Consider the following 12,654-nt stretch of genomic DNA (forward strand, 5'->3'; position numbering starts at 1 on the left):
TTCATAAAGCAAGCCCTGGAATCCTGGCACCGTTAGGTACTCAGTGTTTTGTTACTTTTATTAATCCTCACAGGTACCAAGGTAAGCGCCTCATCACCTCCATGCCAGTCAGCAAACTGAGGCTCAGGGAGCTCTAGCAAGTTGCCCAGAGATTCCCAGGTGGGGAAACCAGACTGAGATGTCAGTGCTCTGCAGCCTCTACCTCCTTGCGGGTGGGTTGGGTGGGTGGGTCAGTGGCTTCTGAGAAGCCCCATTTCTTTCCCAAATGCACCCGGGGACTTTGGGGAAAATGAGGGGTGCCTGGCCAGGGAATGTCACGGCAGGCAGAGGTTAGTGCTGCCTAGGTCCAGTGAGGTTGCGGGTATAGCCATGGCACAGCAAATAGGCATTTCAGCTCTTCACCTCCCACAGCTCACGGGTAGAGCCACACCTTATACCTGTTTTACAAAGGGGGAAACTGAGGCCCAGAGTGGGGGGTTATTTGCCTGTGAGTCACAATATTTTGGGATCAGGATTCAAACCCAGGCTGCCTGACCCAGGGCTTGGGGAGTCTGATTACTACCCTATTTCCAGTCCTGCTAGGCTTTGGGACTCAAAAAACACCCTGTTCATCCTGATGCCATCTCGTCTCCCTCCCCAAGAGTTCAGCTCCAACCCACCAACCCCCATGATGATAGACCAGGCAAATGGGCGAACACTACTAAGCAAGGGTTTGTGGTATTATTAAATGTCTGGACTTTAGAAAGTGATGGAGAGTACATTAATAACACAGATTAAAATTAAAAGTATATGGTATATGTATCCATTACATTGCACATAGCATAAAAAATTGAAAAAATTAGAACATATTATTCCAGTATTAAAAACAATTATTCCATAAATTAAAAAGTCACAAAATGAGTGAAATTCCAATACAACTTGGCTGTTTCACTGTTCTCTTGTGAAAGAAAGAAAATAGCCAAAATTCATAGAATAGGCAGAAGATATGAACATTTCACTAAAGATACAGAGGTAGCAAATATGCATCTGAAGAAATGCTCATCATGCATCTTTAGGGAAATGCAAATAAAACAACAGTTAGATAGCTGGACAAACTTACAAAAAGTGTTAAAATTAAGAATGATTGACTATAAAAAATACAAGTAATAAAAAAAAGAAATACACATTCCCAATAAAAACACTAATATCCTGGAATGTTATCTTTTATCCCATTTATGTAGAAAGACACATATGTACAATATAATAAAGTGACAACTTTTGTTAAAAAAAAAAAAAAAAGAACGATTGAACAAACGAAGTATTCACCAGGATGTGGAAGAAATGGAGCTCTCATACACTGCTGGTAAGAATGAAAAAAATGGGAATTCCCTGGCAGTCCAGTGGTTAGGACTCTGCACTTTCACTGATGAGGCCTGGTTGGGAAACTAAGATCCCGCAAGCTGTGCAGCACGGCCAGAAAAAAAAAAAAAAAAAATGAAAAAGGTATAATTAGTTCAGATCACAATTTGCTAGTTTGTTTAAGTTAAACATTCACCTACCCTATGACTTAAACTTTGCACTCTGAGTTACTGAAGATAAACATATATCCACATAAAAACTTATACACAAATGTTTGTACCTGCTTTTTTATCCAATAGTCAAAAATTAGAAAAACCCCAAATGTCCATAAGCAAACGAATGGATAAATAGTGGTATATTCAAAGAATGTTTCTTAGAAAAAAAAGTATGAGTTGCTTATATATCATTGATGACTCTCCAAGTATTTATGCAACATAAATAAAAGCAGGAAAAAGAGTAAATACTTCGATTCCCATCACATGAATTCTAGAAAATGGAAAGTTATATATTATAATGGAAAGTAAATCAATGGTTACTTGAAGGGGTGTGAGGGGCAAGGAAAGAGAGATTACAAAAGGTCATGAGATAAATATACAGTAACAGATACAGTCATTACCATGACTACAATGATGGTTTCAGTTCCATACATACGTCAGAGCTATCTGATAACAAATAGCTTTTGAAATGTTTCAAGATAAAAAAAAAAAACCTCTATGTCCAACTGTTTTGGGAAAATAGGTTTGGCAATCCTACATTCATTCCACTTTGTCATGCCCTCTCGGGGTTGGTCTTACCTCAAAGACAGCAAATAGAGTGAGCAATGACTTTCCACCAGAGTCAACAGGAATGTGGCCTGGGTCACAAGAGACACATCTGTGGACTACAGATTCTCCTTTTCTCTTTTTTTAAAAATCTGCCTGGCTCTTTGTAGGACCTGGGGAAGAGAGTTCCCTCAGCATTGCTGACGTCCCCTGTGAACAAGGGAAAAACTTCATGCTGCTCCCAGAAGCAGTTGAGGTTGTCACACTTGACCCTTCCTCAGGGTGCCCTCTGAGTCTCCTAAAACTCATAGCATCCAGGCCTCAAATGAGGACAAGAAAGTCCTGCAGTCTTTCCTAGGAGGCCACGGGCAGAAATGCAAATTTGGCAAAAACTAGTAAGTTAATTTCTGCCTCTGTAATGTCTCCTCTGAGGCATAGAAAGTTTGATACCCCCATAAAAGTTGCTCACCCCTTCATGCTTGTAGAGCCCAAATCTGTTTATAACCTACCCTACTTGGTAAATAGAATGTCCAAGATTAAAGAGAACTTAACAGTAAGGTCTTTGCTATTGTTCAAACCAAAGCAATGTTCTGGCAGATCTGCCAGCAATGGCTGGCAGTTCTTTAGCTGGTGACTCGGAAGCTAGAAAAATTCATCACAGGTATCTTGAGACCAAAGTGTCCCTAAAAATGGTAATCCTTCTCTGCAAGCTGCCAGATGAACTCATGTGATGTTCTCTGGGCCAACAGTAGGTCAGGCCCATGCCCAAGCTGGTCAGAAAGGGAATGAGGACATCCTAAAGGTTCAGGCTATTCCTAATTTCCTCCCACAAATGAGAGAACAGAGTTGGCTTCCCTGAGCACACTGCAGTAGTGACTGATGCACACTGTGGGGATGTGCCAGGTTATAGGGGTGAAATGGATCTGGCTACAGAAAGTGGCAGTGACATAAATCTATCAAGAGCCCTGGGTAGGTTAGAGAGTGCAACACAGTCACACATGCTTCCCACATAACTGAAAATTATGAGGAATCTCTCTACTCCTGATGTTTGGATGCATGGGGCAACTAGTGCCTCACAGTTTTGTCCAATGTCATTACACTGAACAAGGAAATTATACATTTCTTACACATTTAAGGCCTTTCTCCAGAGTGAACTCGCTGGTGCTGAGAGAGGTTAGATTTTCGGCTAAAAGACTTCCCACATTCACTGCAGTCATAAGGCTTTTCTCCTGTGTGAACTCTCTGATGATAATGAAGGGTGGAACGAGAGGTAAAAGATTTCCCACATTCATTGCACTCATAAGGCCTTTCTCCTGTGTGAACTCTCCGGTGAATAATCAGGTGAATTCTTTGGGTAAAGGACTTCCCACAGTCACTACATGCATGAGGCCTTTCTCCTGTGTGAACTCTCCGATGGCGAATCAGTATTGAGCTATTGGTAAAAGATTTCCCACAGTCACTGCACTTATAAGGCCTTTCTCCAGTGTGAACTCTCTGATGATAGCCAAGGGCAGAGACAGAAGTAAAAGATTTCTCACATTCACTGCACTCATAAGGCCTTTCTCCAGTGTGAACTCTCCGGTGTTTAGAGAGGTATGAATTCTGGCTAAAGGATCTCCCACAATCACTACATTCATAAGGCTTTTCTCCAGTGTGAACTCTCTGGTGTTGATTCAATTGGGAACTGTCCCTAAAAGATTTACCACATTCACTGCAGTCAAAAGGCCTTTCTCCTGTGTGAACTCTCTGATGACAACGGAGGGCAGAGCTAGAGGTAAAAGACTTCTCACATTCGCTGCACTCATAAGGCCTTTCTCCAATGTGAATTTTCTGATGATAACGAAGGGCGGAACCAGAGGTAAAAGATTTTCCACATTCACTGCACTCATAAGGTCTTTCTCCTGTGTGAACTCTCTGGTGTATGTTGAGATGATTTCTTTGGGTAAAGGATTTCCCACATTCACTGCACTCATAAGGCCTTTCTCCTGTGTGAACTCTACGGTGTCGAATGAGTATCGGTCCATTGGTAAAGGATTTCCCACATTCACTGCACTCATAAGGTTTTTCTCCTGTGTGAACTCTCTGATGATAACAGAGGGCGGAACCAGAGGTAAAAGATTTCCCACATTCACTACATTCATAAGGCCTTTCTCCAGTGTGAACTCTCTGGTGTTGAGACAGGTAAGATTTGTGGCTAAAGGATTTACCACATTCACTGCACTCATAAGGCCTTTCTCCTGTGTGAACCCTTCGGTGTATAATGAGGTGATTTATTTGGGTAAAAGACTTTCCACAATCAGTACACTCATATGGCCTTTCTCCTGTGTGAATTCTCTGATGATAACGTAGGCCAGAGCTAGAGGTAAAAGACTTCCCACATTCCCCACATTTATAAGGCTTTTCTCCAGTGTGAACTCTCTGATGATAACGGAGGGCGGAGCTAGAAGTAAAGGATTTCCCACATTCACTGCACTCATAAGGCCTTTCTCCTGTGTGAACCCTCCAGTGTTCAATGAGGTCAGATTTTCGTCTAAAGGACTTCCTACATTCAGTGCACCCATAACTCATTTCTCCAGTGTGAACTGTCTGTTGTTGAAAAAAGATGGAGCTATGGCTAAAAGATTGTGCACATTGATGGCAAATGTGGCAATTTTCTCCAGTGTGACTCCTCTGAGGATAAATGAGGACAAATTCTTGGCTAAAGAATTTCCCACATTTGCTGCACTTGTACTGCCTTGCCCCAGTATGAATTCTTTGATGTTGAATGAAGGCTGAGCTTCCCTTAAAAGATTTTCCACAGTCGCCACAGTCATAAAGCCTGTCACCAGTGTGAACTCTCTTGTGCACAACAAATGAGGATTTATACTTGAATATTTTCCCACATTCACTGCACATAAAACACTGTCTTTCAGTGTAGACACTCTGGGCCTGAACAAGTGTGTGTTTGGGGCTGAAGGCTTTCTTGCATTCTCCCCTGGTGCAATGACTTTTTCTGCTTTGTAAAGTTTCCATGCAGTGGGTGACTGTGTTTGGCTTTTCCCCAGTGTGAATGGTCTGTTGATTCAGATGTCCTGAGGTGGCTAGGAAGTCCTCTGCAACTTTCTTGCAGGTAAAAGGCTCCCCTGACACATGGAAATTGCTGCTCTTCACAAATGAGGCCCTGTCCACACCGATTATGAATGGTTTTTCTTGCACGTGTTGCTCCTGGTGCTGCTGAGTGTCTGCACTGAAATAAAATCCTTTTGCACATGCCCTACACTTGAATGATTTCTGGCTGTGTTGTGTTCCCTGCTGCTCAGTCAAATGGAAAATGTCTCTCAAGACCGGACCACACATCTCACAGGGGTGAGTCTTCTGGGAAGATGAAGGTTCCTTGGAAGTCCTGACCTGTGACATTACCACAGAAACACTCTGTTCAAAGGATGCCTCAACATTCTCTTCTCCACTCCAGAAACCTGAATGCAAAGAAACACTGATGAGGTACACATTCAGTTTACTGGAAGGGGCAACCCAACCACAAACGCGCAAATGAAACAAAAAAAGAGTAGGGGTAATTATACTATGTCAGAAAAGACAAACTTTAAGTAAATAGACAAAGGAGGTCATTATATAATGATAAAGCAGTCAATTCATCAAGAGGATATAACAATTACAAGTATATTTGCACCCAATATTGGAACGCCTGAATATATTAAGCAAATACAAACAAATCCGAAGGCAGAAAAAGAAAGCAGTGCAGTAATATTAGGGGTTCAATGCCCCACTCTGAATAAGAAAACGTTGGTCTTGAACTGCACCTAAGACCAAATGGACCTAACAGACATGTACAAAAGATGCCATCCAACTATAGCAGAATACACATTCTTCTCAAGTACACAGAGAACATTCTCTAGGATAGTTCACATATTAGGTCACAAAACAAGTATTAACAAATTTAAGAAGATGGAAAACATATTAAATATCTTTTCCAACCACAATGGTACGAAACTAGAAATCATTAACAGGAGGAAAGCTGGGAAATTCACGAATATGTAGAATTTAAATGACACACTCCTGAACGATCTATGGGTTAAATAAGAAATAATTAAAAAAAAAATTCAAACAAATGTAAATGGAAACATAACACACCAAAACTTATGGGATGCAGTAAAAGCAATTGTAAGAGGATAGTTTATAGCAATAAATGACTACATTAAGAAAAAAGAATGATCTCTAATAAACAACATAACTCTATATCTCAAGGTATGAGAAAAAGAACAAACCAAGGTTAAAGTTAGCAGAAATAAAACAAATAATAAAGATCAGAGCAGAAATTAAAGAAATAGAGACTAGAAAAATGACAGAAAATACCAATAAAACTAAGAGCCTTTTTTTTTTTTTAAACGTTTTACTTTGTTTTTTGGCCACTCTGCATGGCTTCTGGGATCTTAGTTCCCTGACCAGGCCACAAACCTGGACCCCCCTGGGGTGGAAGTGCAGAGTCCTAACCACTGATCACCAGGGAAGTCTCAAGAGTTGGTTTTCTTGAAAAGATAAATTGACAAGCCTTTAGCTAGATTATAAAACAAAGAGAGACGACTCAAAATCAGAAATGAAAGAGGAGACATAACAACTGATACTGCAGGAATACAATCAATCAGAAGAAACTAGAATGAACAATTATTTGCCAACAAATTGGATAACTCAGAAGAAATGAATAAAACTCCTATAAACATAAAACCTACCAAAATAAAATCGTGAAGAAATAGAAAATCTGAATTAACCTATAACTGGTAAGCAGATTGAATCACTAATAAAAAAATCTCCCAACAAAGAAAAGCCCAGGACTAGACAAAATCACTGGGAATTCTAAATATTTAAAACATTAATATCAATCCTTCTCAAAGATTTCCAAAAAATTGAAGCAGGAACACTCCCAAGCTCATTTTATGAGACCAGCATTACTCTGATATCAAAGCCATTTAAGAAGAATACAGCAGAAGAAAATTACAGGTCAATATCCCTGATGAGGATGTCCCTGGTGGCACAGTGATTAAGAATCCGCCTGCCAATGCACAGGACACAGGTTCGAGACCTGGTCCGGGTAGATCCCACATGCTGCGGAGCAACTAAGCCCTTGAGCTCTAGAGCCTGCGAGCCACAACTACTGAACCTGCGTGCTGCAACTACTGAGGCCTGCGTGCCTAGAGTCCGTGCTCTGCAACAAGGGAAGCCACCACAATGAGAAGCACATGCACTACAACGAAGAGGAACCCCCACTCGCCGCAACTAGAGAAAGCCCACACACAGCAACGAAGATCCAACAAAGCCAAAAATAAATAAATAAAATAAATTAATTTAAAAAAAAATCCCTGATGAATATAGATGCAAAAATCCTCAACCAAATACTTGCAAACCAAATCCAACAGCACAGTTACAGGATCATACATCACAATCAAGTAGAATTTATCCCTGGGATGCAAAGATGGTTCAACATCATGTGCAAATCAATAAATGTGATACACTGCATTATCAGAACAAAGGATAAAAATCATAGTCATATGAATAGATGCTGGAAAACCATTTTAAAATTCAATATCCATTCATGATAAAAACTCTCAACAAGTTAGGTATAGAAGAGGGACTTCCCTGGTAGTCCAGTGGTTAAGAATCCGCCTTCCAATACAGGAGACACAGGTTCGGTCCTGGGTTGGGGAACTAAGCCCACACACCGCAACTACTGAGCCCATGCACTGCAACTACTCAGCCCACGCACTGCAACTACTGAGCCCACACACTCTGCAGCCCGCCCGCCACAACTAGAGAGCCCATGCACCACAACTACTGAGCCCACGCGCTCTGCAGCCCATGTGCCATAACTAGAGAGCCTGTGCGCCGCAACTAGTGAGCCCATGCGCTCTAACTAGAGGGCCTGCAGGTCACAGCTACTGAGCCCGCACGCCACAACTAGAGAGAAGCCTGTGCACCACAACTAAAAGATCCTGCGCACCACATCTAAGACCAGACACAGCCGAATTAATTAATTATTTTTTTTAAAAAAAGCTAGGTATAGAAGGAATGTACTTCAACACATCTGACAAGCACACACCTAACATCATATTGAACATTCAAAAGCTAAAAGGTTTTCCTCTACATCAGAAACAAGACAAGGATGCCTACCCTATCCATTTTTATTCAACATAGTACAGGAAGTCCCACCCAGAGTAAGTAGAGAAGAAAAAGAAAGAAAAGGCATTCAAATTGGACTGGAAGAAGGAAAAGTGTTTGTTTGCAGGTAATGCACTCTTATATGTAGAAAACCCCAAAATTCAACCCTAACAAATGAATTCAGTAAAGTTGCAGGATAAAAAGGACCAATATACAAATTTCAGTTGCATTTATATACACTAATAAAAAACTGTCTGAACAGAAAATTAAGAAAACAATCTTATTTTAAATAGCATCAAAAGAATAAAATACTCAGGAACAAATTTAACCTAGGGGATGAAAGATTTACATTCTGAAAATCATAAGACAACAATGAAAGAAACTGAAGAAGACACAAATAAATGGAAAGATATCCAGTATTCTTGGATTGGAAAAATTAATATTGTTAATTTTACCAAGAGCAATTTATAGATTGAAAACAATCCATATCAAAATTCCAATGATATTTTCCACAGAAATAGAAAACACAATCCTAAAATTTGTATGGAACCATGAAAAATCCCAAATGGCCAAAACAATCTTGAAAAAGGACAAAGCTAGAGGCATCACATTTCCTGATTTCAAAATATTACAATGCTATGGTAATTAATACATTATGGTACTGGCATAAAAACAGACACATAGACCAACTTAACAGAACAAAGAGCCCAGAAATAAACTCACGCATATATGGTCAACTCATCTTTGATAGGCACAACAAGAACACACAATGGAGAAAGGACAGCTTCTTCCAAAAATGGTGATGGAAAAACTGGTTATCTACATGCAAAAAAAATGAAACTAGAGCCTTATTTCACACCACTCACAAAAATTAACTTGAATTGGATTAAAAATTTTAAACATAAACCCTGAAACTAAAACTTTTAGAAGAAAATACAGAGAAAAAGCTCCTTGACATTGGTGTTGGCAATGATTTTTTTAGATGACACCAATAGCACAAGCAATGAAAGCAAAAATAAACAAGTGGTACTATATCAAATGGAAAAGGTTCTTTATAGCAAGGGAAACAAAATGAAAACACAACCTAAGGAAAAGGAGAAAATACTTGCAAAGGATTTATCTGATAAGGGGTTAATATCCAGAAAATATCAGAACTCATATAATTCAACAATAAAAAACTAAAGAATCCAATTAAAAATGGGCAAAAGGACCTGAACAGATATTTATCCAAAACATACAAATGATCAACAGGTATATGAAAATGTGCTCAACATCACTAACATCGGGGAAATGCAAATCCAAACCACAAGGAGATATCACCTCACACCTGTCTGGAACACTACTATCAAAGAGACAAGAGATACATGTTCGTTAGGATGTGAAGAAAGGGAAAGCCTTCTACATTGTTGGTAGGAATGTAAATCAGTACAGCCATTAGGGAAAACTGTATGGAATTTCCTAAAAATTAAAAATAGAACTACTGCATGGTCCAATAATCCCAATTCTGTGTCTATTTCCAGAGGAAACAAAATCTGTATCTCAAACAGGTGTTTGCATCCCCATGTTCACTGCAGCATGATCCACAATAGCCCAGGTATAGAAACAACCTAAGTACAGGCATACCTTGTTTTATTGTGCTTCACAGATAACGCATTTTTTTTTTACACATTAAAGGTATGCAGTAACCCTGTGTCAAGCAAGTCTACTGGCGCCATTTTTCTTACAGCATTTGCTCACTTTGTGTCTGTGCGTCAGGTTTTGGTAACTTTTGCAATATTTCAAACTTTTTCATTATTGTTATACTTGTTATGGTGATCTGTGATCAGTGATCTTTGTTTTGGGGTGCTACAAACTGGACCCATAAGACAGCAAACTTAATCAATAAACACTGTATGTGTTCGGCTGCTCTACCGACTGGCAAATCCGTCTCTCTCCTTCTCCTCACGCCTCTGTATTTCTTGAGATGCAACAATATTGAAATTAGGCGAATTAATAACCCTACAATGGCCTCTAAGAGCTCAAGTAAAAGGAAGGATCACATGTCTTTCACTTTAAATCAAAAGCTAGAAATGATTAAGCTTAGGGAGGAAGGCAAGTTAAAAGTCAAGAGAGGCTGAAAGCCAGGCCTCTTGGACCAAACAGTATTAACCAAGTTGTGTCAATAAATGCAAAGGAAAAGTTCTTGAAGTAAATTAAAAGTGTTACTCTAGTGAACACACAAATAATAAGAAAGCAAAGGGCTTCCCTGGTGGCGCAGTGGTTGAGAGTCTGCCTGCCAATGCAGGGGACACGGGTTCGAGCCCTGGTCTGGGAAGATCCCACATACCGTGGAGCAGCTAAGCCCGTGTGCCAGAACTACTGAGCTTGCCCGTCTGAAGCCTGTGCTCCGCAACAAGAGAGGCCGCGACAGTGAGAGGCCCGCGCACCGCGATGAAGAGTGGCCCCCGCTCGCAGCAACTAGAGAAAGCCCTCGCACAGAAACGAAGACCCAACACAGCCAAAAATAAATAAATAAATAAATAAATTTATTTAAAAAAAAAAAAAAAAGAAAGCAAAATAGTCTTATTGCTGATATGGAGAAAATTTTAGTGATCTGTATCCAAGATCAAGCCAGCCACAACATTACCTTAAGCCAAAGCCTAATCCAGAGTCAGGCCCCAACTCTCTCCAACTCTGTGATGGCTGAGAGAGGTCAGAAGCTGCAAAAAAAAAGTATGAAGCTAGCATAGGTTGGTTCATGAGATTTAAGGAAAAAAGCTGTCTCGATAACATAAAAGTACAAGGTGAAAAAAAAAGTACACAGTGAAGCAGCAAGTGCTGATGTAGAAGCTGTACCAAAGTTATCCAGATGATCTAGCTAAGATAATTAATGGACATGGCTACACTAAACAACACATTTTTAATGTAGATGAAACAGTCTTATGTTGGAAGAAAATGGCATCTAGGACTTTCACAGTTAGAGAGGAGAAGTCAAGGCTGGCTTCAAAGCTTCAAAGGACAGGCTGATTCTCTTGTTAGGGGTAATGCAGCTGGTGACTGAAAGTTGAAGCCAACGCACATTTATCATTCTGAAAATCTTAGGCCCTTAACAATTCTGCTAAATCTACTCTGCATATATTCTATAAATAGAACAACAAAGCCTGGATGACAGCATGTCTCTTCATAACATGGTTTACTGAATATTTTAAGACTATTGTTGAGACCTACTGCTCTGAAAAAAAAAATGTTTTCAAAATATTACTACTCACTGACAATGCAGCTGGTCAGCCAAGAGCTCTGATGGAGATGTACAAGATTAATGTTCTTTACATGCCTACTACTAAAACATCTATTCTGTAGCCCATGGATCAAGTAGTTTACACTGTCAAGTCTTAAGAAATACATTTCATAAGGCTATAGCTGCCATAGATAGCAATTCCTCTGATGGATCAGGGCAAATTAAATTGAAAACCTTCTGGAAAGGACTCACCATTCTAGATGCCATTAAGAACATTTATGAATCATGGGAAGAGGTAAAAATATCAACATTAACAGGAGTTGGGAAAAAGCTGATTCCAACTCTCTGGATGACTTTGAGGGGTTCAGGACTTAAGTGGAGGAAGTAACTGCAGATGTAGTGGAAAAACCAAGAGAACTAGAATTAGAAGTGCAGCTGGAAGATGACGGAATTGCTGCAATCTCAAGAGAAAACTTTAACAGATGAGGAGCTGTTTCTTACAGATGAGAAAAGAAAATGGTTTCTTGGATGGAATGTACTCCTGGTGAAGATGCTGTGCAGATTGTTGAAATGATGACAAAGGCTTTATTTTATTTTATTTTTTTAAATTTTTAAAAATGTAATTGGGCTTTTTAAAAAATTTATTTATTTATTTATTTATTTATGGCTGTATTGGGTCTTCGTTTCTGTGCGAGGGCTTTCTCTAGCTGCGGCAAGTGGGGGCCACTCTTCATCGCGGTGCACGGGCCTCTCACCATCGCAGCCTCTCTTGTTGCGGAGCACAGGCTCCAGACGCGCAGGCTCAGCAATTGTGGCTCACGGGCCTAGTCGCTCCGCGGCATGTGGGATCCTCCCAGACCAGGGCTTGAACTCGTGTCCCCTGCATTGGCAGGCAGATTCTCAACCACTGCGCCACCAGGGAAGCCCGACAAAGGCTTTAGAATATTACATAAACTTAGTTCATAAAGCAGCAGTAGGGTTTGAGAAGATTGACTCCAATTTCGAAAGAAGTTCTACTGTGTGTTAAATGTTATCAAACAGTATCGCGTGCTACAGAGAAATCATTCCTGAAAGGAAGAGTCCATTGATGTGGCAACCATCATTGTTGTCTTATTTGAAGAAACTGCCAAAGCCACCAAAACCTTCAGCAACCTGATCAGTCAGCACCTTGATCAGTCAAATTAAGGCAAG

At 40.1% G+C, this 12,654-nt stretch overlaps 1 protein-coding gene across 14 annotated transcripts in view; it reads right to left on the reverse strand.

The window, feature by feature from the left end:
- Positions 1-12,654, reverse strand: part of LOC132352992 (zinc finger protein 551-like) — an 80,407-nt gene that overhangs the window by 62,942 nt on the left and 4,811 nt on the right. Inside the window, exons 1-2 of one of the 14 annotated variants that reach the window (XM_059903810.1) lie at positions 10,873-10,930; positions 1,266-5,554 (exon numbers count right to left, since the gene is read on the reverse strand). The exons of 11 other annotated variants lie outside the window; for them this stretch is intronic. In XM_059903810.1, the coding sequence (XP_059759793.1) occupies positions 3,231-5,495 (2,265 nt within the window). In that variant the 5' untranslated portion in view covers positions 5,496-5,554; positions 10,873-10,930 and the 3' untranslated portion in view covers positions 1,266-3,230. Of the gene's footprint in view, positions 1-1,265; positions 5,555-10,872; positions 10,946-12,654 lie in introns of those variants that run through there. 2 more of the 14 variants (XM_059903817.1, XM_059903809.1) reach the window with 2 other exon arrangements.

Source organism: Balaenoptera ricei, chromosome 19 (genome assembly GCF_028023285.1).
Source record: "Balaenoptera ricei isolate mBalRic1 chromosome 19, mBalRic1.hap2, whole genome shotgun sequence".
Lineage (NCBI taxonomy): Eukaryota > Metazoa > Chordata > Mammalia > Artiodactyla > Balaenopteridae > Balaenoptera > Balaenoptera ricei.